General features: G+C 46.9%; 1 protein-coding gene across 1 annotated transcript; it reads left to right on the top strand.

The window, feature by feature from the left end:
• Positions 1–1,515: 1,515 nt before the first annotated feature.
• On the top strand, positions 1,516–25,226 carry GTF2B (general transcription factor IIB). Its single transcript, XM_066597324.1, has 7 exons — positions 1,516–1,652; positions 17,236–17,336; positions 18,780–18,913; positions 20,264–20,410; positions 20,509–20,638; positions 21,832–22,113; positions 24,850–25,226. The coding sequence occupies exons 1-7, from the start codon at positions 1,636–1,638 to the stop codon at positions 24,981–24,983; spliced, it is 945 nt and encodes a 314-aa protein (XP_066453421.1). The 5' UTR covers positions 1,516–1,635; the 3' UTR covers positions 24,984–25,226.

Here is a 25,226-nt window from a genome sequence, read left to right as displayed (position 1 = left end):
GCAAGAAATGGTCTGTCAGAGGCTGACAATTGCATGGAAGCCTGCAGGAACAACGGAGAGCAGCGGGAGGGACCCAGATGGCACCTGCTAGGTGGGTATAAGATACCCCCCCAAAATAAGACCCTGTGCCTATTTTGGACAAAAATTAATATAAGACGGGGTCTTATTTTGGGGGAAACCTGGTAGGAAATGCCTTCGGTGGGGGGGCCTGACAGCTGAAATCCCCACTAATGCATTATATCTATAGCTACAGTACAGTCTCGTCCGGTCCCTGTTTCTTGTATCAAAAGGCCACTAAATGACTTAAACGGATTATCCGGGTTCTAGAAATTGATGGCCTGTCGGATTAGAGGGGGTCCGCCACCTGGGACCTCTGCCAATCAGTTGATTTGAAGGGATGAGCGTCATGGCGGTTTACGTCTGTACTCTCCGTAGTGGCTGTTCTGGGTGCTGCAAGCCAGTGCCAATCAATGGGACACACCTGCAGGCCTCAAAAAAGCTGCTACAAAAAAGTGCAACATTCTGAGTGTGAACATGATTGTACTCGGATGTAATCACTGAAGCAGCTGCGACGGTCACCACTTCAATCAGCGGAATAGGAGTGGTCCCAGGCAGCAGACCCTCACCAGCCTAAAACCTGGATTATCTCTTTAAGGGTTTGACCCATGATTTAAAGTTATTTCGTAGAAGAGGGAATAAGGGACTGATGCTCGGCTGCAGCTGCATTTATTTGAGAAGGCGGATGGGTACGATGTGGGACCTGAACCGGCACATGATCGAGGATAACTTCAAGGGCTCCTCCACACTTGCGTTTTTTTTCACGCAAATGTCAAGGGGACTTCGCACAAACTTGCAATTTTTGTGCAATGCGTTTTTAACATTAGAAATTCCCATTGACATTTGCGTTAATAAAAAGGCGATATTGCGTGAAAAAAAGTGCAAGAAAAATGCAAGTGTGCAAGAGCCCTAAAGGGGTTTTCTCCCTCCCAAAAATTGTTTCAAAGCCACTTTGTACTTCCTACTTGCTGCTCCCAGAACATGTTACTGCTGCAGCCACTCACTGGCTACCGAAGGTCACTGCTGTGTCAGTGATTGGCTACAGCAGTCACATGACTTGATCATAGCAACCAGGAAGTACAAAGTGGCTGTGTAGCAATTTTAGGTAGTGGGAAAACTCCTTTTAACTCGAGACAACCCCTTTACAATGGAGCTGAGCTGCAGGACCAGCTGTCTGTGACAGAACCTATCTTCACCAGTCACGTGTTAATAGCATCTGCCTTTCAACTTCCACCATTATTTTCATGATGCTGTGCCTGTATTTACTGCGGCTGCCACAGTTCCGTCACCGGAGTCTAAAAACGAAACCACGTGCAAAGTGCGACGCGAAGACTTCCACCGGGCATGCGCGCTACGCAGCTTCCCATTGGCCGACTACAGTCCTGCGCGCTGCCGATCTAGAATCTTCACGTTCTGTGTGCGCATGCGCGAGAGGTAACAATGAGACGCCGTCTTTCTTGCTGAGCGCGTCTCCCCGACCACGTGACCGAGCTCTATAAAAGGACGGAGCGCACAGCCTGCTGGTTCACTTGTCGGCCGTAGCTCGCTAGGACAGACGCCTTTGAAAAAAATAATAAAATGGCGTCAACGAGTCGGTGAGTGAGCCGTCTGGTTTACTGGTCCCCGACCAGCTGTGTGTATGTGGTGTGGCCCGGTGAGGGCTCCTGTCAGGGTAGTCGGGGGTGACATGTCCGTATGTGTGGAGCTCCTAGGGGAGTGGAGGCCCCGCACTGCCAGCTGTGGAGGAGCCATGACTGGGGTGTATTAGAAGGCTATAACAGCTCTGCCGCTGCTTAGTTACCCGGGTGACTGCCGACATGGCTGCCTCTGGAGGGTCAGTCATGTGACCTTCCCAGGTGACGCTGCCGGTCTGCGGGTACATCCACAGGTAGCCGAAAACCTGCGTTATTTCCAATCGGCCGTGGATTCGCCCCAGCGGTACGGATTTTGGCTCAAACCAGATGCGAATTCCCTGCAGCGGGCAGTCGGCGCCGTTTACCTCACAAACCACGACACGATTTGCGTCTCTTTGTGCGCTGTCAGTGGGCTATGTTCAGGCGTAGCATTCCAACGCCTAAAACGGCGTTTCCGCGCCGACGTGAGCGGTCGGTCCTGGCTGTGGGGCTCACTGGAATGTCGCACTGGGCGGGCATCACTGACAAGGCGAAATCTGCGCTTGGCATTATTATTTTAGTGTCTGGAGGTGTTATTTCCATGGAAACGTACCGGTACGGCTCGTTACGGCTCGGTCACACAGCCGCGGGGAATAGGCAGCGGATTTCATTGATCAGTAGCGTATAGATGGCGGCAGGCTCTCCTCCTTGGTGCCAGCCAGCCCATGCTTCTGTATGGGCACAATATGCCATACTGCCCGTACGCATTATACGGTGTATGCTCTGGCTGACGATTCATGCGCAGCCCGCTATGAAAGGGGAATTTAAAAAAAAAAAGCCGTGACCGCGGGCGTGAGATGGGCGGGCGCAGTACAACTGCTGCCCGTCTGTGGCATCTCAAACACTTGTAAAGCGCTGCAGGCACACCTGTCACCCCGGAGGCCTTATGCGCATATTTGTGGGTGTGTAATGCGCCGTACGTAATTATATATGTATATTTCCTGTGGATTTTGACCCCCGTACTGTGTAATAAGTGTATTATACACCGCAGTAGGGCGCGTTGCGGTTTTGTCTGAATGACCCAACATAAATCCGTGGGCTATTAGGATGGCGTATTACGCACGTGACGTGCCGCCCCCATACGCCCGTGTGAGTGAGCCCTAGCAGGGGCCGGCGATCGCGCCGTACATAAGGCGGCTGCACGGTTTTCGTGCGATACGAGAGTGAGAATGCAGCGTTATGACACCAGTGATTTTCAATGTTTCCTTCCCGTTTGTGATGTTTTCACTCCTACAATATAAAATAATCGCAGGACGCGCCATTTCCTTCTGCGCTTTGCACCTTTTTTGATCGCCCGCGGTTCCCTATGGACACTTTTTTTTTCTGTACTGCACAAACTTGCGATTTTCGTGCAACGTCTTTTAAATATTAAAGTCCTATCGACTTTCGCGATACAATGCTCTTTTATCGCCGTGGCAACACTACGAGAATATTAAGAAAATCCATCACTGGCGCTCGAATGTCTGAACACAATTGCGCTTTGGCTACAATTGTCTTGCGACAAAATGGCTACCGCCCGTGTGAAGGAGCCCTGAGGAGGCGTCTCCCGGTGTAAGAGGAAAGCTTGCATCTGATAGCGGGCGGCTTGGGGGAGGCCATCATGGTAACAATCTGCCCATATGTATGGAGGAAGCCACCGCGAGCCGCCATGCTCGTTGACTGTCGGGCTCGTTGGCATGGGCAGATTTTTTGGCTATAGACCACATTGACATCCGTGTTGGAGCCTCCAGGATGAAATGCTGCCATCTGGGGAAGATGCCAGAGGACATAACAGAAGCCGGACCCCATTATAGTCACCGCGGTCCTTTTGGCACAGTTTGACTCCATCATGGGATGGATCCATTTGGGCAGCAATTCAGTTTTTTCGCACCCATAACTTGGCAAGAAAAGAGAAACCCTAAGAGAAGTCCAGTGATGGGGGGCATCTTGGCATAACCTGTTTGAGAACATTTGGCGATCAGCTGACCTGCTCTGCGGTCCCGGTAAACAGCTGATGTTTCTGGGATAAGCCATGACCAGCCTGACATTTTCCGTACAGCAGTCGCTCTGTGGCACACATGTCAAACACAAGGCCCACAGGCCAAATCCAGCCTGCCACCTCATTGCATGTGGCCCACCAGCTGTGCATTGAACCTTAAAGAGGTTCATTGCCTGCCGGGGTCAGAGCAGAAGCACTGCTCCGACCCCTGTTTAGTGGCCGGCGCTTGTAACTGCAGGCACAGCTCTTATTGATATCAAAGGGAGGGGAGCGGTGCCTGCAATTACAAGCACTGCTCCCAGTGATTTCAGTGAGAGCTGCGCTTTCAATTAGGAGTGCCAACCTCTACGCAGTGGTCGGAGCAGTGCTTCCACTCCGACCCCGGTGCATCCTGGCGGGCGCTGCCTGGAAAACTCCTTTTTAAAGGAATTCTACTCACCCTGCTGGTCCGGTGGCGCAGTGCGGCGTCTGTGACTACTGAGAGGTCAGCGGTCACAGACTCGGCGGCTGCCTCAGGTAAGATCATCAATAGTTGATCGGCTGGGGTCTCAGTCAGGACCCTGAGCGATCAGGTGGGAGCGGTAGTTGCTCCTCTGACCCCCATGTAGTGGCCGGTGCTTGTCTACAGACACAGCTGTCATTGTTACCCAGGTCGGAGCAGCAGCTTCCACTCTGTACCCCAGTGTGTAGCGATGCAGACAGTGGACCTGCAATGGGCTAATCGGCCAGGGTACTGAGCAGCGGCCCCCAGCCGATCAACTATTGAGGACCTAGACTGAGAATCGGTAGTATTTCTGTGGAAACCACCTGACAGACATTCGTTTGGTTTGAAATCATCCCATTTAATCAACGTCCGCTACAATATCCATTCGGCTTCATCACAGAAGTTGCAAAAATAACGGAAGTGCTGGATGGACTTGAAATAAGCCAACGCACCCCATTTACTACAAGGAGGCCCATCAGTTTTCTGTCATCTCATGGGGCGTTCTGCTGGACAAGCTAGTACGGCGCGCCGCGTTATTTTCCCCGGGATTTTGCATCGGTTCTTTGACATATGCGTCGACCGCCGCCACCGGTGCCGTTATGTACGAAGACTTAAGGGCCCATTTATGCGTAACGATTATCGCTCAAAATGCGTTCATACGAACGAGCAATAATCGTTTAGTGTAAATGCAAAAAAATGCTGCTCGCTATTCGTTTGTGGTTAATCGCTGACTAAATGCTCCCCGCTTCACACACAAGGAGAAGCCCGCGATGCGTCAGTTAGTGTAAACAGTCTGCGCGAGTGCCGGAGACCTTAGCGGTGACGCAGTGCTCGTGAAGTCATTTAAATGACCGTCGACCCGTTACTAGCAAATTCTGCTACAGACACAGCCTTAACCCCTTCATGACGCGGCCCTTTTTTCCCATTTTCGTTTTTTCCTCCCCCCTTTAAAAAAAATAAATAAAAAAAAATCGTAACTCCTTCATTTATCCATCGACGTCGCTGTATGAGGGCTTGTTTTTTGCGGGACGAGTTGTATTTTTATTGGCACTATTTAATGTACCATATAATGTACTGAAAACTTAAAAAAATGATAAGTGGAGTAAAATGGAAAAAAAAAACGACATTCCGCCATCTTTCAGTGCGTCTGGTTTCTACGGCGCACAAACTAAAACAAAAGCGACATAAAAGCTTTATTCTATGGGTCAGTACGATGACTACGATGCCAAACTTGCAGTTTGTTTGTTTTTTTACTGTACTACACTTTTTTTCTCTTTTTCAGAGATGTAATTTTTTTTCAATTTTCTGCTGCCAACTTCTACGCGCAATAACTTTTTTTATTTTTCTGTTGACGTAGTTGAGCGAGGGCTCATTTTTTGAGGGTTGTCCTGTAGTTTCCGATAGTACCAACTTGGAATATATACAACTTTTTAATTGCTTTTTATTGCGTTTTTTTCTGGGAGACAGGGTGACTGAAAGTGTATTTCTGGCGTTCTTTATATTTTTTTTTTTTTTCGAACAACGTTCATCATGCGGGAAAAATAATGCACTACTTTGATAGTTCGGACTTTTACAGACACGGCGATACCAAATATGTATTTTTATTTTATGATTTAGATTTTTTAATAATCGATATGGCGAAAGGAGGGTGATTCAAACTTTTATAATGTGTTTTTTTTTTGTTTTTTTTTTACAATTAATAAAACTTTATTGATTTTTTTTTCTTTTTTTTTTTTTTTTACACACTTTACTTTAAAGTCCCCCTGGGGGACTACAGACAGCGATGCTTTGTTTGCTCCTGCAGTATGACGTAATGCTATAGCATTGTCATACTGCCATTTGACAGGCAGTCTATCAAGCCACCACACGGGGATGGCTTGATAGGCAGCCCTGGGGCCTCTCACCGCGGGGGGGGGGGCCGTGCAGGACACCAGAATATCGTTCGGGGGATTTAAATGCCGCTGTCAGAATTGACAGCGGCATTTAAAGGGTGTCAGCTGTAGTAAACAGCTGATGCAACGCGCTGTATGCGCAGAGAGGTTGCCCGTGACCTCTCTGCATACATACCCTGACGCTCCAGGACGTAAATGTTTGTTCTGGAGCGTGAAGGGTTTAAAGAGGTTATCCCGCGAAAATAATTAAATCAGTCCTGTGGATAGAGGTGAATGATCTTTGTGATTAACTCTTTGTGGTATATTCACACTTCTGAAATACTGTCAGTTTTCCCCACAGTAAATCGTCAGCATCTACAGTGCCAGCCTTTACAAATCCCATCCACGCTGCGGGGGAAATTCGTAGTGTAAATTGCTGCAATTTGTGGATTTTGAATCCACAGCATGTCTATTTATGCTGCAGATCGTCCCCACGGATTTTACTCCTTCACACGCGGATCCAGGCACAATAGCGCGGCGTGCAACGCTATTCCGTCTGGGAATATTCCTGTCTGCATGTTGGAAGGACCCCCGTTTTAGTCAATGGAGTCTTCATTTCTGGGTTTTTCGGTAGTTCAGCTCAAGGACTGAGCCAAAGAACGGGAAACCGTAATGCTGATGTAAACGCGGCTGTTCGTGTAACTATTTTTCATGGTAAATCTATTTTGAAGGCTTTAGGACCTGTGTAGTTGGGCACAGGAGCATCGGGTCACTCCAGCACAGGGCTATGCCATCCTCAACAAGCCTTATTGGATACATTGTCAAAACAATGGAGGCCGCAGTTCAATGTTTCCAATTGTAACAATGCCGTCGTAAAAGTCGTATTTACCCTAAAATTGTACGGGTAAAACTACAGGTCCCCATGCAAAAAAGAGCCCTGACACAGCCCCATTAGGGCCGGTCTCACACGAACCGGTTAGAATTGTGGATTCCACAATCGCCGTCTGCGCATATGATACGTGGTAATACGTGGACATTGAAATGCATTGACTTTCGCTGGTTCGCTCACACAGGTAGGAATTGTGGATTCCGCAAGTGATAGTAAAATTCTCGCATGCCTATTTTACAGCAGATTCCACACACATGCGCTCCATTGAGCTTTATAGATGCGTTCGATCCGCAGTGCATACGCAATTTTCAAAAGTAGTATAAACCCGCCAAGCCTGGAGAGCAGCATCCCGTTCTGAAGGCGCTCAGAGCAGCGCTGTCCCCGACAGCACGAGGGAATGTGGCCTGAGCGGTAGAAGGGTGTTTCCTAGGGGTTGGGCTTCCTGCTTGTGATTGTTCTTCCACATGGACTATACACTGTCCTTAAATGTACATCCGCGTAGACAAGCACTTGCATGCGCGATCACTTGCAATCTTCCACTGCAGATATCCGCTCGTGTGAGTTCGGCCTAATAGAAAAATAAAAAGTCATGAGTGTCAAAAGATGCCAACAGAGAGCAGTTTTTAAAAGGTGTTTTTATTTTTTGAAGTAGTATAACCTAAAAACTATACGTTTTGGTATTGTAGTTATCATACTGACAGAATCAAGACGTCCTCCTTACTGCAGCTCGGTAAAAACCTCCCACCTCAAGAAGGTGCGATTGTTTTAAGTCTTCCAATACATTATATGGTATACTAAACTTTACTATTGGTAAAAAAAACAAGCCCTAATTTAGATATTTTGATGGAAAAAGTTTGTTTATTTAAGAGGGGAGAGGAAAAAATTAAAATGAGAAAACAAACGTGCGCTGCAGGAAAGTGTTGGTATTAGTGTATCTTGATGCCACCGGGCTGTTCAGAGTGGTCGACGCTGTTGTTGTGTTCCTGGCAGCAGCTGCTAATTTGTCTCTGCTGCTGTGATACCCGCTGTTGATGACCTTGGCTGCCCGGCGCTGTCCTCCCGGCTCTTGCTGCAGTGTTCCCGGCCGTCTGCTGCACGGCTCAGTCCTCCCTGCTACTGCTGGACGGTCCCCGTCCGTCCGCGGGCCGTTTCTGTTTTTCTGTCCCCGTCCCTCCGCGGGCTGTTTCTGTTTTTCTGTCCCCGTCCCTCCGCGGGCCGTTTCTGTTTTGCTGTGGCCGCCCATCTGCTTGACTCTGCTGTTGTGCTGTCCCCGTACCTCTGCTCGCTGCTGCAACGGTAGCTTACCCGGGCCTGTGCTCCCCGCTCGGTCATTTCATCAGCAGCTGTTTTACACAGGTTCCATATGACCGGAGCGACTGTACTTCAGAGGTGCCCTTCCGCGTCCTGGTACCGGTTGACGCCACTGCTGTAGTGTCTTCGGTGACTGTTGAAGCTGGTATGTCATGCTTCTGTCCTTCACATCGGTGGCAGCAGATCCATACCAGTGTGTATCCATTGTTGGCCGCCGTGATTGCTTACTAGGCATTCACGGCGGGCAACAATCAATAGACACTGTGCTGCGAGGACCTTTGACAAGTCACCCAATGGGGAGCTAAGGGTGTGACAGGGCCGTTTCTCCTGTCAAACCTCTAGCTTCATGGTGGCATCAAGATACACGAATACCAAAAGTGTTGAGGTCAAAAACCACTCTGGATATTCCTATATTTTGCTATAGAGCTTCAACTAACATCTTCCACCGCATTTTACCTAATAAAAAATTAAAAACAATTAAAAAGTGGCCAGATCCTCTGTGAAACCAGCTTTACAGCCAGACATAAGATTATGAGAACGGGGAGAAATGTATGATCCACAGCACAAAGAAGTGTTTATAAGCCTTTTCTAGGCTGCCCTAACATTAACGCTTTTGTCCCTGCTTTCCTACATTTGTTTTAGGCCTCCTGCACACAGGCGGGTCGGACCTTGCATGCGGGATTCCTGCGACAGAGTTCGACCCAGTGGCCGCTGCGTGACCGTCTGCACACGGGCATGTCGGACCCCACATACGGGATTCCCGTAGCAGCGTTCAACCAGGTGACAGGCCTGCTTACCTGTCCAGCGTCTTCTCCTGTGCTGCCAATGTGCCGGCTGGCGCATGCGCAGTTGAGAGGACGCCGCACCATCGCCATAGCGATGCCGCAGCTCCTGTGGCCATTCTGTACTGATTGCAGAATGGCCATGGCACAGACAGCTTCCATTGACTTTAATGGAAGCCGGCCTTGCGTATCCCATTGCAAATCGCAGCATGCTGTGATTTCTTTCCCACGAGCGGAAAATCGCAATCTATTTCCGCTCGTGGGCAGGAAATCACGTTTCTCCATAGCATGCAATGGGCTGGATTTGCTGCGAAATCCAGAGGCCAAAACCCACTCCGGATTTCACAATGCAAATCTGCCCGTGTGCAGGTCTTGGGCCGGGGTCACACAGGTTGGACTTCCCACATGGAAATTCTGCATGCGGTCTAAAGTCCGAGTCTCAGCAGCAAAGTGGAGGAGATTAGCAAAAATGTCATCCACACGCTACGTGTAAGCAGCACGGAGACTCACATGCGGCACCGAATTCAGAGCCGCGGCATGTCATTGTATCGCCAGACAAGCTGCTACAAACCCGCGCCGAACGGCGTGTCTTTTGAAGCTGCCTTTCTGCTGTGGAAATCTCACGGAATTTCCGTACGCTCCCGCTGTGGGATTTCCGTCCTGCGGGAACAGAGCAGTAAACTGTAAACGTGTGCCTGACCGGAGCCGTCATGGCGGAACAGAATGGTGCTGAACGGGCTCCGTTGACTGTAATGCGGTTGTTTAGTTTCTGGTTGGGCTTCCATCATTCGCGATTTCATGCTGTTTAGCGGAATTCTGTGATGGAGGTTCCGAAGAGAACGGTCACTGCGATAAGAGCCAGGATAGGGTCCTCTAACCTTTATTTCCTGGTACGCCCACACATACTGCAGATAATCACAGAATCTGCATGTCTTATATGTAGATTTGATGGCAGGTTTCATCCTGGGCATGGCCATACCAGAGGATTCCACATCACAAAACATCTGCATTACAGCTGAATATGAGCAGAGAACCCACTCGCTGTGGGATTACAATCTGCATCGCGGGGTTTTCTTCCTCTGCCATCTTGCTGCTATTGTAACACAATGTAACAGAATGTCTCCTCTGCTGGCGAACTTTCCCCAGAGCTGTCTACGCATCTGCCTCACTGAGGTTTCAGTTCCCTGTTGCTGACAGAAGCAAGTTAATAATTTGTGGTGTTCCGTTTGGGGCTTTCTCTTCCCCAAATTTTAACCTCTCCACTAAATGAGTAAAAGCTGATCAATCGGCAGAAGGTCTGACTGGTGGGACTCCCAGCAATCCAAAAAAAGGGATCCTGTTTGCCCCACTTCTGGTAACGCTGCCCCACCCGGAGTGAATGGAGGGCCGGCCACTCATGCGCACTGCTGCTCCACTAACTTCAGTAGGGTTGACAGAAATAGTTGAGCGCTATGCTCCGCTATTTTTCTCAGCCCCTATTAAAATGCAGTGCACATGTTCAAATAAGACCCCCTATTCTCATGATCTGCAGAGCAATAGAGCCGGCCCCACTGCTTCTATCCGGCCCCACTGCTTGTATCCAGTGACGGGTCCTCGTTAAAGGGGTTGTCCTATGTCTAGCTGTTCCGCTCGGCGCTCCTGCTCCCCCTCTCTCAGCATTCAGCTTTAGTTTTTTTGGCAGTGATATGGGGGTTAACGTGCCGGATTCATCTGCCAGCTGCTCATGGTCTCCCTATGGCAGTCATCGGCTATCTCCCCTACATACGTATAATCTGCTAAGGCCTCGTGCACACAGCTACAGTCTGGATCCATGTCTCACAGATCTGTAGTAGGGCACTCGTATAAATGTGACATAACTGCACCTCGCCCTGTGATTATTTTGCCCATTACTTTGGGTACCTATTGTAACAGTCGGCTGTGAAATCAGTAAGCCAAACTTCCATCTGACTTCTTCATGAATGGCTCATGTATAATTTAGGGTTGCCACCAGGCCAATGTACTAACGGCTTGGATGGTATACCGGTAGGCCAGTGCCGGTAAAAAACTATTTAGTGTTTTACTGGCAATAGCAAATGCTGGTATTTTTCCATTAGTGTTTCGTCAGGCTGACTGCAAAATGGCGAGCGCGATAGGCGTCTGTGAATCGCTGTCCCATATCGCGTTCCCCACCATGTGAATTTCCCGAGGATGTGGGCCGTTTTCATGTCAAAACAGCCTCGAGGAATGTTAATTACCCATCCTCTCCCACAGGGATCCAACGCCGTTGCTCCACCGCCATCCTGGTGACTGTTGTGAATATGACGTAACTGACGTCACCTGACTGCTATAGCCAATCGGAGGTTGCAAGGTCACCCTTCTGAAGTCCTGGCATCACGACACCCAGAATATTAGCGCTGATGCCAAGAGGACAAGCGGTGACGCTGCAGCAGTCTGACTTCCTAGGACGTCCTCTTTACAACAGAGCCGGATCCCCGCGGCAGGGGAGAGGGGTAAGTACTGCTCTTCTTGTTTTAAGACACTTGGAGCTATACTAGATACTGTACAGCAGGCATACTGTAATGCTGGCTCTGGATAATGACCTGAGTGATACTTGCATTGGGCATCTTATACAGCTATTGGGGACCATCTACAGAAAGTAATGGGGAATCTAAAGTCTTGGAGTGTCAATAAAGCATTGATCATGGATACATCAGGGTTTGAGAAGATGTCCTTGTAGAGAGCACCCTTGGGAGAATCATTGAGGAGGGAGGCAGTTCTTCTTGAATACAATATACAAATTGCTCTTCCATGTCTCACAAGGACATCACTTGTCTATATGGCCTTTTAGGCCATATGGATGTCATGGGTCTAAAGTGGAATGTCCCTAACGGTGGCTCTGGCAGACTCTGGTTTTCCCCCCTCTTGTGTGGTTGGCCATTCACTTTAAATGGTTGACATGCAATACTACATTTCCCCTGTATCTGCCCCAGTTGTCCTGGCGGACAGCTATATACATACTGTATACCCTCTGTGCGGTTTGGGAAGGTATACTGTAGTACATTTGACACTTATTATTTTAATCAGAAGATGACTCTTTTGTATAAATGAAGTTTTATGTTAAACATTCATTTGTTTTGGTGTTCCATGCCACACTACGTCCTGAAATCTTGCAGTTTTTCCCACTATTGAGCCGTATGCAAAGTTTCTTTTTACACGGACCAATAAATTGTTTGCAGAAGCAAATAATAAGCGTTCGCTCATGCCGCCTGCTTATACAGACACATCGTTGGCTATTTCGTTTGGAATTGCGTTCACATATTCAGTCGCCCACATTCATGTGAATGACTAACGATCGCCGTTCACACGCAATAACGTGCAAACCATTTTTATTCCTGCATAAAATGACCAATTAAAAAGCAAATTACCATTCCGTCGTTGGTGGGTTTACACTGAACGAGTATCGTTTAGATTCGTACGGTCTAACTTTTATTTTTTTGAGCGATGATTGTTCTGTGTAAAGACCCTAAGCTGTTCTGTAAGAATCACTTCTCTATAGTCGTCTCATTATCATCACAAGCAGGATTACAATGAAATGTGATAGCTACCGTGTTTCCCTGAAAATAAGACAGGGTCTTTTATTAAGTTTTGCCCCAAAAGAGGCGCTAGGGCTCATTTTCAGGGAATGGTTTATTTTACTTTCCCAGCAGGCTCCGTTCAGGTCCTTTTCGCTGTTCGCTAAAGCCCTGACGCGGTTCCCGCTGCTGGCCACACACGGTCACTTCCTGGTTATGCGATTCATAAATCTGTCCTCCATGAAGCAATAGCTGTGATTGGTTCTTCGAGCGCTGCATTGATCGGCTAAGCTGTGGCAACTCGAAGAACCAATCACAGCTATTACGCCGTGGAGGCGGGATTTGTAAATTGGCTGAGTGGGATTCTGTGTGGGTGACCAGGGACTGTGGGAAATGCTTCAGGGCTCAGTGGTTCAAAGGCCCCTCTGGGGTGTGAAAGTCAGTTGAATGAATATTGATGAGCTCTGTTTGGCTTTAAATACTTAGATCTCATGTCCGCGGGTCATATCGCGTTGGCGGGAGCCCGCTGCGGAATCCCACCTCGCCTGCGGCAAGAGGACATAAATTGACAGTCCTGATCCTCTGCTTGATGTGCTGGTCCTTCTGTCTTCTCCTCTGTGGATGTGGATGGGCCCGCCGGCCGACTATTCGTCGCACATGCACAGTGCAGATTTTTTTTCAAATCTCCTGCTTCCCCACGGCATCCGCGACGCGTCTACAGTGTCAGCTGCGGCTGTGCTGCAGATCAGACGGCTACCATTGACTTCAATGGAAGCTGTCCCTGCGGGATCCGCAGAAAGATGGAGCATGCTGTAATTTGTTTTCCGAACTAAAAGGTCCGCAAAACAAATCTGCATACTTTAATTAATTTTGTGGGCGCCCGTGTCTCCCTATGATCGGCTTGCTTTGCGGATCTCCCGTGCTAGTGTTCCGTGCAGGATCCGCAAATCAAACCCGCCTGTGGACATGAGGCCACAATCGGAAAAGAAAACAGATTGGGCCCCATTCACATCTGCTCCGTCCTCTGAGCCAACCCCCCAAAAAATAATGCAGGAAGCGCTGAATCTAGCACATACTGGAGCCGAGTGGACCTCCGTGATTCTATTGGGGTCCGTTACAGTAATTACATGGTAATGCATTCCCTTTAAATTGGAGCCCCCACCACGGTAGCTCTTCCCCTGTAGGCTCCACCACAGTCTGAATGTCTCCAGGATTGCTGTCAGTGGTTCTTGTCCATTTAATGTAAATCCCCAACATTCAGTGCCCCCCCCCCCCCCCCCCCCCCACCCCGCACCATTGGATGGCCACCGTGGTTGCTTACAAGCCATATGACAGGAGCCACGAGAAAACACCAAAGTGACCGAACAAATCCATGTGTGACTGGTAACGGCGTACAGGGAAATCCTGTGACCTCAGAGGCGACGGATGACTGCATGTAATTAACATGCAGCGCTTTATATAATGCTACTAAATATCAGCTGAGCGGCAGGTCAAAGGGTGTAATCATGACTTGTAAAGTGGCAGGGTGGATCTTGTTTTTTTATAGCTTTGTCTGACATGACAGGCGATGGAGTAAATGCATTCCTCAGTGTGCTGGGTGTAATGGCTGGGTACTAGGAAAGTGGGGTACTGGATTTGGATAATTCAGGGATTGGGCTGAATCTTATTTGGGTCATGAAGGGTATCATTTCACCTTAAGGAGAGCACCTAGACGGTGTGTGGAGACTTATAAGGCCGTGCATGCTCCTCTGGGGAATATCAAATGGAAAGCTGGAGCAATATCTCTGCAGCGCCACCTATTGGAAAGCAGCATTGCTGAAAGTCAATGCCAGACCTTTTAGGGAATTGTGAGCCAGGTTTTGGAACACTGTATTCCAGAATAGGAGGCTATTAGAGCAGCATGTATAGTATGACATCAAGTCTTTCTGATATGGTGTGGGATGTTGCACTTCCTACTATGTATTAAGGCCTCCCTCACACAGGCGTTTGCAGAAACGCAGTGTTTTTCAACGGTTCCAGCAGCGTTGTCAACTACGGTTCCAGCATCTTTGACAACGTTTTGGCTGCCTTTTCAGCTGTGCCAAGGATGCTGAAGGAAAAAAAAATTAATCCTCACCTAGCTGGTGCTTTCAGGGTCCCTGCCGCTGCTCTCTGGATCTCCGAGCAGGCTGCCGGGCACTGGTCATGGCCAACAAGCATCTATTGTTAGTGACAGGGATTAAAATCCCTGCCTCCAGCAAGAGGTTGGCTAAGGCAGCTGAGTGTCAGCTGGCTCTGCGAATCAGAACTAGTACTTGGTACTTGATGCACCAATCACTTTCAATGAATAGCAGTGATTGACAGGGCCAGCTGACACTCGTCGGCCTCAGCCAATCAGAGCAATCTCTTGCTAGAGGTGGGGATTTTAATCCCCGTCACTAGCAATAGATGCTTTGTCGGCCATGACCAATGCCCGGCAGCCTGCACGGAGCTCCAGAGAACAGCGGCAGGGACCCCGACAGCAACAGCTAGAGGAGTATTGATATATTTTTTTTTGGTAGTGGAGCTAGCACTTGCGTTTAGCGCTGCCAACAAACGTGGTGCCAAGTTGTGCCACGGTTTCTGCAGCACTGCTACTGTTTCCCCCCGAAAATGAGACACTGTCTTATAATACTTTTTGCTTCAAAAGAGGCATAGTGTGGTATTTTCGGGGGGGTGTCTTATACTTACCCAGCTGCCGGCGTCTGTGTCCCTCACGCTGGTCCCTGCGCTGCTGTAGTCAACGCTGACAGGATTCTCAAGCCCCCAACCCTCCCTGAAAATAGGGGTAGGGCTTATTTTCAGGGGAAACCGGTAATGCTGCTTATTTATTTTAATGGCTAACGCACGCCTCAGAAAGGCCAAAGATGGAACATGCATCACCGCCAAAGTGCAGCTTTGAAGACCATGCGGTTTGATGCTTATGTGAACAGCCCCATTGAAATGAAAGGGAGCGTTGTACAGCGTTCAGCACAGCGCTGAGAAGGCAGCACCAACCGCTGTACAAAAACATCTGTGTGAGGGAGGCCTTATACAGCGAGGTGGTTGCTTACGGGAGACTTTCATGTACTGGATGTTTACAAAAGTAGCAAAGGCCTTCATTTCCCAAGTAGTAACAATGTGTAGGATTTCAGCAGTTCCAGAATGTGGTCCAGTTTATGGTGTGATTGTGGCGAAGATCCAAGCGGGCTGTTTACAAGCTAGTGAGATATTGTGTGAAGTAATAACCCAACTGCATTGTAATGAATTCCCTGGCTAAAATGTTTGGAGCAGAAACCCCTTTATGAAAAATAGTAGTTCCACATACGAGCTGTGTTGGATCATAGCAATAATCACTACATGCCTGGAATCCACAAGCTTTTTTTTGTTTGTTTTTAATTATGTGAAGTAGAATTAGTGATGATTCCTAGTTGATTTCGGTGGAACTATGTAATGCCCCATTTTACCTGCGGAGGTGCTGTAGGGGAATTGAACACATGCTGCTGTGTTCTTCAGACTACAGCGTATTTATTACTGGTAGATGCAGCAGCAGAACACAATGTGTTTTTCTTCAATGGACCCTTCCAAAGGGAATTGTTAAAAGCAGATGTGCATACTGCAGCCATCAGTCAAGAAACCAAGGAGCAGTAGTTGCCTGCACAGGATTAACATGGCTTAAGATCTGAGGACCGAGGACCCAAAAATTAGTATGGCATTTTGTTGTGAGTTTTGTTTCAGTGATTCCTTACAGACAGTGCAGGAAGCAGATAGTGCTGTCTGTTTTCCAATGGCCTGGTTTGGTACTGCAGGCGTACTTACCATAGAATTTCATGGAAGCTGTGCCTGCGGTACCAAACCAGATCGCTGCAATGTTGAAGGCGCTATTTGCTTCTAGCATTGACCACATTGACAGCTCTGCCAGGAATCAGTAGTTTGGCGAGGATCCCGAGCAGCGGACCGCCACTGATCTGCTAATGACCTGTCCTGAGGATTGGTCAGCAACAGAAAACAATGACTAAAGTTTCAGTCAACCCCATTAAGGCTCAGATTCGGCACGGCTAACATTCTGCCGGCAATGCAGGCGAATAAGAGTTTATATCCCAATCAGAATATGGAATAACGAGCACGCTGCAGATGGTAAAATCCGCCATATGTTCATTATTGCCATAGACTCTATGTGCCTAAATTCCTGTGAAAGCAAATATGCAACAAATTCTGCATTGGACCCCCCCTTTATAAGACGAATGAATATATATATATATATATATATATATATATATATATATATATACACCGTTAAATGTCACATTACTAAATAGATAGTTTTATTGTATATTTACAACTTGGCAAAGTTTTTGTGCTCTGATATTGTATTCCATTAAGTGGACTTTCTATTCTAAGTGGCTCAGTTATTTTATCACAATAGTGAGAAGCCTGATGTTACCACTCTAATACAGTAAATTTATACACAAGTCATACTAAGGAATCTGAGTCTGGGAAAACGGAGGAGTCGGTGGTTTGGCTTACCGGCTCTACAGCCCTGCTAAGATCGGGCAGAACTTTAGAAAAAAAGTTCCCAATTTTAATGCAAAAAAAAAAAAATTTACTTTTTTTTTCTCCCCCCCCCCCCCCCATCCTTTAGTGTGGAGCCGAGAGTGACTTGTCCAAATCATCCAGATGCCATGTTGGTAGAAGACTACAGAGCTGGAGACATGATCTGCTCAGAATGTGGATTAGTTGTAGGTAAGATGAATTATGGTGTACGGATGGGAACCAGTCACTGAGCGCTGCAGCAGCTCCTTACTGTAGGGTTCGGCTGGCATCACGTTGTACTAGACAGGTGAGACGTATGTTTTTACTGCTACAACAGGAGGAACTGGATGCCTGCAGAGCTGGATTCTGTGTCATTGTGTATAAAGAAAACCTCACAGTATACAATATGTTGATGGCACGGGATGCAACTGTATAGGTACACGGATCTTCCCTGGTGGCCATTAAAACGTGTGCCTCAGCTGTATGGTAAAATCTAACCTGACGGTGGCTTTACAGGGGCTCGCTCCTTGGCGGGATTACTTGGAGGACTATGGGGAGCGGTCAGAATCCCTCACTTGTTAAAGTTGCTTGAATTTTAACTCTCCTAAAAACCAAGTGACTTTCAGACCATTTTTAAACAGACTTCATCTATGAACAATTGCCACTTTTCTCTGACTGGAGGTGGGAGCGGCCGGTAGAGATCGGCGCACTCTGCCCCATTCAGTGAGCGATAATCATGGGGACAACTGTGGGGTGCATAAAGAGAATCTGTTGCCATATCTTTGCACCATAGTGCCTGTCACACTGATGACACTGGAGTGTATTTTATGAGCAGCAGCCTGACACAGAAGTAGTCCTGGATATTCATAAACTGCAGGCTGGCCACACCCACCCCGCCCTCCAGCCAATGATTGACTGCTGTCTGCTCATTACTGCCAATCATTGGTTGGCAGGTGGGTGTAGCTAGTCTGCAGCTCATGAATATCCAGGATTACTTTTAGTAGTCTATATATATGCTGCCACCGATTAACCCTTTCCAATCCACTGTCTGACGTCTTCCTACATTCTGATTGAAGCTTGTACAGCAATGTCAGAAGACATCCGACAGGGTATTCTTACCATCTATTTCCAGCCACTCTGCTGTTGGAGCCTCTATGGCGCGCACACACTGGCTTTAGCCAGCAGATGGCACCACTGTATAACAGCAAAAAGAGAAAGCCTTTTTAAGAAACCTAAATTGGATTGGAAAGGGTTAAATGTAATTTTTCTCCAAAACTACTACAGATCCACGCAGATCACTGATCGGTGTGACTGTCACTACCTTATGCTGTCCTTGGTCTCATTAAGCACCAGATGGTCATCCTGTGTAAGCCACCCTAAGAATTCTATCCTAGACAATCTAGTTCAACGGTCAGTTTACATTTCATGTTTTTCATCCCTTTTTAAAGCGGTTATATAGATGGGTAAATGGATTTGGCTCAGCCTGCTGCACACACATAATAGAAGCCATGCTCTCCTCACCCCGATCCTCATCGCTCCCCTCATTCAACCAATGTCCGGTCCTCACTTGCTCTTCACTTCCTATAATCCAAGTTTGCAGCTCTTTCTCATTCTGGATTATCCCTGAAGTAAACCCGTTTGTTTAACTTTTAGGTGATCGAGTTATCGATGTTGGCTCGGAATGGAGGACATTTAGCAATGACAAAGCTACCAAAGATCCGTCTAGAGTCGGAGACACCCAGAATCCTCTGCTAAGTGGTGGAGATCTGACTACAATGATTGGAAAGGTATTTCTTATGGGAAATGCTGCTGCTAGGTGTGTTGGGCTGATTATACATTTACACTGTTATTCTTTATATAGCGGTAGTCAACCGTATTCTCCAGCCTCTGGTTCCCTAGCTGTTGTCAAACCAAAGCTTACCGCAGCAGTTGGGGATTGCTGGGAGTTGTAGTTTCCCTATAGACTGCGATGCAAAAAAAAAAGTAAAATCTTTTCCATAAAAAAAATGAAGAAACGCATTCGTAAAAGTCTTAACTATTAAAATTACATTATTTCTCACAGGAATACTGTAAGTGAAAAGTACAGAATGCCAGAATGGTGTTTGGTTAGCCAGGCTCCCCAAAAAATGAACTAAAACGTCATCAAAAAGATGTATGTACCCCAAAATAATGAAAACTACAGCTAGCCCTAAAAAATAAAAGCCCGCTCACTGAAAAGTGGGAAGGGGGGTGGAGGAGTTATGGGAATGGTAGTGAAAAGCAATTTGTGTGTTTTAAAAAAAAAAAAAAAAAATTCTGTTTTCTTTGTTTTTAAAAGTAAATGGTGTATTCTGTGGGTCAGTATGGTTATGGCGATATCAAATCTGTAAATTTCACACTGGGTTTCTTTTAACTACTGTGTCCACCATAAATCCCCCCCCCCCCCCCCCCAAAAAAAGCGCAACTGGATTTTTTTCTCCTCACCCCACTTAATATTTTTGACGCTTTTACAAAATATGGGATAAAATAAGAATGAAGTACACTCCTATCCCTGCAGTTCCCCATCCACCGCTGCAGCCCCAGCGTCTGCCATATGAAACGCAGAAGAATCGGCAGACGGTCAGATGCCATTTATTGTCTACATGACCGCTTGCAGGCTTAAGCGGCCATAGAAGATTTGCTGTTAAAGCCTGCGAATGGCCACGTACACAATGAATGGCATGTGACCGCCAATCGCTTCTTCCAGGTTCCTTACCTGCGGGCGCAGGGGCTGGGTGCGGAGGCATGATAGAGTACTCAATTTTACTTATAACACATTAAAAATGTTTGTTTTTACGTGCTGCTGAAGCCCTTTAAGTGATGCCATTAAAAAAACATTTCTCGCGCACAAAAAGAAAACCTCATACAATGGCCGAAGGAAAATACCTACGGCTCTGATGGGGATGAAGAACATATTTTTAAAAAATTCTCTGGTTAAAGGATCCGCTGCTGACTTCTTGATGCCGAATACAACTGGTCACCTTCAGGTGTTATCGAGTCGTGCCTTGATGGGTCACAGCAGTTCTGACATGAGGGGTCTACCCCATATGAGGCTGGCGTGTTCTGTGTTTGTGTTTTGACAACTGGTGCATTATTTATTTCGCTGTCCTTTGCCACAGGGAACAGGTTCAGCAAGCTTTGATGAATTTGGGAATTCCAAATACCAGAACCGTAGGACAATGAGCAGCTCAGACAGAGCAATGATGAATGCCTTCAAGGAAATTACAAATATGGCAGACAGAATAAACCTCCCACGTAATATCATTGTAAGTCCACATCTTGTAACTCCAAATTTGAGTTGTAAATATCACTTTTCTAAAATGTTTAAATTTAAAAAAAAAATGTTTTTTTTTTTCCTTTCCAGGATCGGACTAATAATTTATTTAAGCAAGTGTATGAACAGAAGAGCCTAAAGGGTAGAGCGAATGATGCTATAGCTTCTGCATGTCTGTATATTGCCTGTAGACAAGAAGGCGTACCCCGAACATTTAAAGGTAAGCACTCCTGCCGGCTGAAGTTTGATCACTCTGCTTGGAATTGAGTAATTTTTGTAAACATGTTAATCGCAGTCATGATAAAATTTGTTCAGCCTGTACAAAAAATGGAAACGGACTAAACCTCACACAAAAATATTCTCTCCATTATTGTGTCCTTAATACGGACGAGTGTCCCCGGCTGACCCAGATCTGAACTACAGTTTGTGAGAAGCCAGCTGACCTGTAAAAACTAAAGACTGCACTGTCTAATGTCACTTCTCACAAAAATGACTGTTGCCACTGAATAGGAGAATGCCGTTATCATTATGGCGGTAATGGTTATGGCTAGAGATGAGCGAGCACGCTCAGTAAGGGCAGTTGAGCGAGCCTCGCTCATCTCGAGTAACTGCCTTCTCCTCCGAGTGTGCTCGGGGGGGGGGGGGGGGGGGGGGGGAGGGGGAGAGGGATCACTCTCCCCTCCGCTCTTCCCCGCCGCCCCTCTGAGCACGCTCGGAGGAGAGGGCAGTTACTCAAGATGAGCGAGGCTCACTCGAGTAACTGCCCTTACCGAGCGTGCTCGCTCATCTCTAGTTATGGCAGACTTCCCATGGTTCAACTGAACCGAACAGAGAATGCCATAAAATCTTTGCTTTTCGAAATTGGCTCATTTGAACTACAGGAGTGCCTGGTGGTGTGGCCGTAGTACATACTTTGTACTCCCCATATGGAACCCTTATAATACATCCTATGTTGGCCTCTAATGGCTCCCCGCAGCTCCATCTTCTGCATTTGGTCTGTGTTGACAGGCTGCAGTGAGCCCGTTTATGGGGCGTCATATGCTGCTGCAGCCATACGGACCTTGGCATTGGAGGGCTGTGATTGGTTGCAGCGGCCTTTGACATACTGTACGCTGACCGCAGCCTGTAAATAAAGTCAGAAGAAACTGAAGTTGCAGCGGTGGAGCCAGGAGAGGAGAAAGTAGGATGTTTTACACAGGGGGAGCACAAATTACATACAAACGGACACCCCCATTAAGCAACATTCAGTGCCAACTTCACCTGCTGTGTTCTGTTTAATTTCCATTAAGACCTCGTTGAGAAGAGCTTCTGCCCTCCCCCTGAACACATCTGATGCAGATTTGCTGGCATTTAATTAAAACTCATTCTTGTGAACGGATTATGATGGCCTGACAATCGATGTTTACTTTGCAGAAATCTGCGCCGTCTCAAGAATCTCCAAGAAAGAAATTGGCAGATGTTTTAAGCTGATTTTGAAGGCTTTGGAAACAAATGTGGATTTGATTACGACGGGAGACTTTATGTCCAGGTTCTGCTCAAACTTGGGTCTCACCAAACAAGTGCAGATGGCAGCTACTTACATTGCACGCAAGGCTGTGGAGCTGGACTTGGTTCCTGGAAGAAGTCCCATATCTGTGGCAGCTGCTGCCATTTACATGGCTTCACAAGCATCTGCTGAAAAGAGAACGCAGAAAGGTTAGTACAATGCTGCTACAGTGACCCCTCCACTGCTCGGGAAGCCTCTGCTCTTAGGTTTTGTATAGTTTATTACAATGCCTTCTACGCAGTACAAAACCCTGTGCAATAGTATTTCTGCAGGTCTGGACTTGTGGATGTCAATTTGGCTATACAGAATACATCCTTTTAAAAGTCTCTGGCAGGCCAGAAAATACAGGCGAGACCGGAAGTCACAAGAAGTTGACATCTTATGTTCACAGATGTGTTTTGCTTTCAGTTCCTGTTGGGTGTCCCCACAATACAATAGTTACTTTGCACCTGAGCAGCTTTGTAATGTTCAGTCCTGTCAGCAGAGAGCGCTGCAGCAACGAAAGGAGCACTTTAACCTTAACCCCTTAATGCCACAGGCTGTACAATTACGTTCTGCAGCTTCATGGGATGTTTGAAAGGGGATCACGGGGCAAACACGCTCCATACAATGCGAGTGCCGGCTGTTTCTTACAGCCGACACCCACACACAAGAGCTCTGATGAGCCTCGCGGTTAACCCTGTAAATGCCAATGTCAGTTCTGACAGCGGCATTTAAGTGCCCCAACTGATGTTCGGGTGTCCCGTACTGCCCTCCGTGATGAGATTGCGGATTATCATGGCAGCCGAGGGCCTTCTGAGAGGCCCCAGGGTTGCCATTGCAAAATGCCTATCAAGCCATGTCCACATGTTCATCTCCCTCACATATATCTTCCCATAATGTGGGTTTTACATAGACAAACCCCTCCCCCTCTGTTTTTTGCAATCTTTTCTGAACAGACTGTAACCCTAGTAATCGCCATACAGTTTATAGAGATTTTTATTTTTTTAACATTATATCCCTAACTATTCTGCCAGTTCCAACTGTACTGCCCCCACCCACTCCGCTCCGTCACCATTCTTACAACTTGGTCTCAGGTTACTGTCTACAGTCTGTTGTCATTTGGTGCCTGGATCTTTTTCCTCTACCCCTCCTGTCACCCAGCTAGCTGCCTGCTCATCATGCTCTCCCAAACTACCATCCACCCCCACATCTACCGCAGCCAGTGCCTTCTGAGTAAGCAGCAAACTCCCGTCCAGGCTGCCAGTGGATCTCGGTGTTGCAAGATACTAATCTAGATCCATGATCTGGGCTTCCGAATGCACAACACTCCCATCTCGTACAGCAGTGTGCACCCTCCAACGGCTGGTCAAGGACTGCACACATGGTACAAGATGAAACACATTCTAAGCGGGGATCATAGAGATAGATTAGATAGAAGGAAAGATAAGTAGTAAACAGAAGTGACTCTTCCAAAGTCCCTGAATCCAAAGTCACTAATCCCAAATCACACACTGAAGAAACAGCATTCACACTCGGGCTCACACACTCACTTCTGTTTGCTTTGTACGGCTCTTATCTGTAACGCTCCTGCTCCTCCGAAAGGTTAATCAGTAACTATGGGGAGAATAGAAAAAACACATTCTTCAGCACTTTCACAGTGAAGTTAAAAAATAAATTGGTTAACTTTTTGTTAAAGAAAATTGTACATATAACTGTATGCATTTTGGTTTCTTTTGCACAATACAACTTTTTAATCTTCTATTGTGGGATGAACAAAAATGGCAATTCTTGCTGTTCTTTTATAAGGTTCACATTGTAGGATGTAGATTACATTAGTTTTGTTGCAGGGGTCATAAAACTGCAATACCAAATCCTTTCTTTCCCTCTTGCAGTCACTTGTTTTTGTTTTTTTTCATAATACACTGCACTACTTGGGCCCTGATATAATATGTTCATGTGCTTTTACTAAAGGGAGAAGTAGAATTGTAAGAGTTGTGTCCTCCAAAAAATAATTATTATGTTAAACGGACTAAACTTTGCACCTTTTCTGTTTGCTAATTAGTTAGTGGTTCCATCTCAAAGCTTCACTAGCCAAACAAAGGCATATTGTAGCCAGGAATACTTTGTGAATGCAGCCTAGGGTCCCGTTCAGAAGGCGGTTATTTTCCAGTATTTCGTGTATCTTTGTATAAGCCTTACCAGGAGTGGAAATACGGAGAAAGTGTAGCGGAAGAATTTGCACATCTTATGTATTTTTGGATCCACTCTTGGTATTGGCTTAAATACTGACCATATGCTGCTGTCTGAACGGGCCCTGACCAAGGTCCAATTTCCACTGGCTGATCTGATTTGTGGAATCCCTGCATCGAACCGCCCATAGGGATACATGGGTGTCCACAAATGAAATAAAGCATGCAGACTTGATTTGTGGACCTTTTTTGGTTCAGAAAAAAATCACAGCATGCTCCATTTCAGTGCAGGTCGCGTGCGGACAGCTTCTATTAAAGTCAATGGAAGCTGGACAGTCAACAGATACAGCAGGAAAGCGGGAGTTAAGAAAAAAAACAAACCCTCCGCTGCGCATGTGCGGCGGTGTGCCGGACGGCACTTCCGCACACATCCGCAGTGAAGAAGATAGAAGACCCGGACAGGTGAGTAGAAGATCCGCAGGGTCTTCTGCCACACCACAGGCAGGGTCTGGTTCTGCTTTGTACATTATATGGCCGGTTGCATCGATATTGAGTTTGTTCAACATTCACCTGATGTCGGGCACCTGAACTGCAGGAGTTCCTCTCTTTAAACCAAAGTGAGGTGTAGGATCACCTCCTGGCTTTTGTTATAAATACATAACTGCATACAGTATTTTCTATGAAACCCTCTTACCAAATGTATCCTTTCCACAGAAATCGGTGACATAGCAGGTGTAGCTGACGTAACCATCCGACAGTCCTACAGACTCATCTACCCTCGGGCTCCAGACTTGTTCCCTGCAGACTTCAAGTTTGACACACCCGTTGACAAGCTGCCTCAGTTATAAAACTACTCGTGGTTCTGGAATAGTTGACCTTTTGTTGATCGCGGTTTTGTTTCAAGGTGATGCAGAGAAGTCGTGTACAGCTGGTGGAATCTGCAGCAAGTCTGATAAAACATTCCAAGCATTTTCTAAGTGTATATATCATAGCGGGTTAAATATTTAAGATCTGACAAATGGCGTGTTTCTTTTGTTTTGCATACATTGTATATTGTTGGCTAGTAAGAACTATTAAAGACTTTCCAGAAA

Source organism: Eleutherodactylus coqui, chromosome 3 (genome assembly GCF_035609145.1).
Source record: "Eleutherodactylus coqui strain aEleCoq1 chromosome 3, aEleCoq1.hap1, whole genome shotgun sequence".
NCBI lineage: Eukaryota > Metazoa > Chordata > Amphibia > Anura > Eleutherodactylidae > Eleutherodactylus > Eleutherodactylus coqui.
This window is presented reverse-complemented; position numbering and strand designations above follow the sequence as displayed.

Bases quoted from the DNA above. Each gene is read 5' to 3' on its own strand.
- GTF2B (XM_066597324.1), top strand. The intron at 18,914-20,263 runs GTATTTCTTATG...CCTTTGCCACAG, and splicing joins TGACTACAATGATTGGAAAG to GGAACAGGTTCAGCAAGCTT. The intron at 20,411-20,508 runs GTAAGTCCACAT...TTTCCTTTCCAG, and splicing joins ACCTCCCACGTAATATCATT to GATCGGACTAATAATTTATT.